Source organism: Gekko japonicus, unplaced genomic scaffold (assembly GCF_001447785.1).
Source record: "Gekko japonicus isolate JY-2015 unplaced genomic scaffold, Gekko_japonicus_V1.1 scaffold5061, whole genome shotgun sequence".
Classification (NCBI taxonomy): Eukaryota; Metazoa; Chordata; class Lepidosauria; order Squamata; family Gekkonidae; genus Gekko; species Gekko japonicus.
Genome location: NW_015159862.1, coordinates 55279 through 56948, shown reverse-complemented (window position 1 = coordinate 56948; position 1670 = coordinate 55279). Strand labels below are relative to the sequence as shown.

Sequence of the window (1670 nt, the reverse complement as noted above, 5' to 3'; positions counted from 1 at the left end):
GGAAACCCTATTCCATTACCATTGTATGTAATAAGACAGTGTCATTTCTTTTATCAGTTGTCTTGTATTTCACATCATTTTAATTGACTGCATCCAATAGAAATCTTTAGTTCAAATTATATCAGATTTAATGTTCTATATTTGTTTGGTGTATTTGGGGTGGAATCTTGCATATATATAATTTGGTTTCTTCATCTTTTGCCCTCATTACTCAGTATATTTGATATTACTGTTACAGGCTATTGCTACTGTTACAGTCATTTTGCTACAGTTAGAGTTTATGCTGCCTATTAGAAAAGCTACATTATGCCTATGAAAAGAAGAAATGAGTAATGAATAATTTATCAGACTTACATTTTCTCTCTTTTTTAATCTCCTAAAATACAGGAATGTTGTCAGAAAACCAGACTTCTATACATGAATTCATCCTTGTTGGTTTCTCCAACACTGCAGGAGTCCAGATTTTTCTGCTTATACTCTTCCTGCTGGCCTATGTACTGACCCTATGTGGAAACCTTATAATCATTGCTATTGTCCAGCTCCACCAACAGCTCCACACTCCCATGTACTTATTCCTCAGCCACTTGTCCTTGATTGAGATTGGGCATATGACTAACACAACCCCCAAGATGCTGGTAGACTTCTTAAAAGAGAAAAAGGTTATCAGCACTGTAGGTTGCTTCACACAGCTATACTTCAACCTCTTCCTGGGACTGACGGAAAACTTCCTACTGGTACTCATGGCTTTTGACCGCTACTTAGCCATTTGTAACCCTTTGAATTACACCACTCTAATGGATTCAAGAACTTGCAGAAATTTGTCTGTTGGGTGCTGGGTTGGAGGGTTGCTGGCACCAATATCACCAACTATTATGCTCTGTCGGCTGTCATTTTGTGGACCCAATAGAATCAACCATTTCTTCTGTGATCTAGTCCCAGTGCTGACTCTTCCATGTGGGAACAAGACATTCACTGAAATTTTCTTCTTTTTGTTCACTTGTTCAATGGTGTTAGGTTGCTTCTCCATGATAGTGGTGTCTTATGTTAAGATCATTGTTACTATATTGAGGATGCCGTCCACTGGAGGAAGGCATAAAGCATTTTCAACTTGTAGTGCCCATCTCATTGTTGTATCCATATATTATGGCTCAGTCATGTATATGTATCTTCGGCCTTCCGTAAGGGACATTCGTGATTCAGACAAAATAGTATCTGTCTTTTATTGTACGGTGACACCATTTCTGAACCCTTTCATCTATAGCCTGAGGAATAACAAGGTCCATGAATCATTCAAATTAATGCTTGTTAAGACAAAAGCTATAAGCTAATGATTGTCTCATTTCATTTTTGATTCCCCAACCTTGTTCTTTTTCCCGGGGATTCAAGATGAAATGTATTTTCTCATTCACAACAGTTTTGTGGTGTTTGCCAGACTGAGAGGAAGTAACTGGATCAATTTTATATAATGAGCTTCCTGGCAGAGTGGAGATTTAAACCTGGGCCTTTTTGATCTTTGGACTCAACAGTAACTATAAGTAAAGAAGGGGGGGCTACTTGAAGAAGGTTTCTGGCTTTAAAAAGAATCTTTCATATTCTCATTTACCAGTGAAAAAGCTGGTTGCATCCCACCTTAAGTGAATTATTTATATACATGATGCATAAATCTGATA

The 1670-nt window shown here is 37.6% G+C and overlaps 1 protein-coding gene across 1 annotated transcript; it reads left to right on the top strand.

The window, feature by feature from the left end:
• Nucleotides 1-389: 389 nt before the first annotated feature.
• On the top strand, nt 390-1328 carry LOC107107753 (olfactory receptor 6N1-like). Its single transcript, XM_015408086.1, has one exon. The coding sequence runs from the start codon at nt 390-392 to the stop codon at nt 1326-1328; it is 939 nt and encodes a 312-aa protein (XP_015263572.1).
• The last annotated feature ends 342 nt before the right edge of the window (nt 1329-1670 follow it).

Bases quoted from the DNA above. Each gene is read 5' to 3' on its own strand.
- LOC107107753 (XM_015408086.1), top strand. From the start codon at position 390: ATGTTGTCAGAAAACCAGACTTCTATACATGAATTCATCCTTGTTGGT.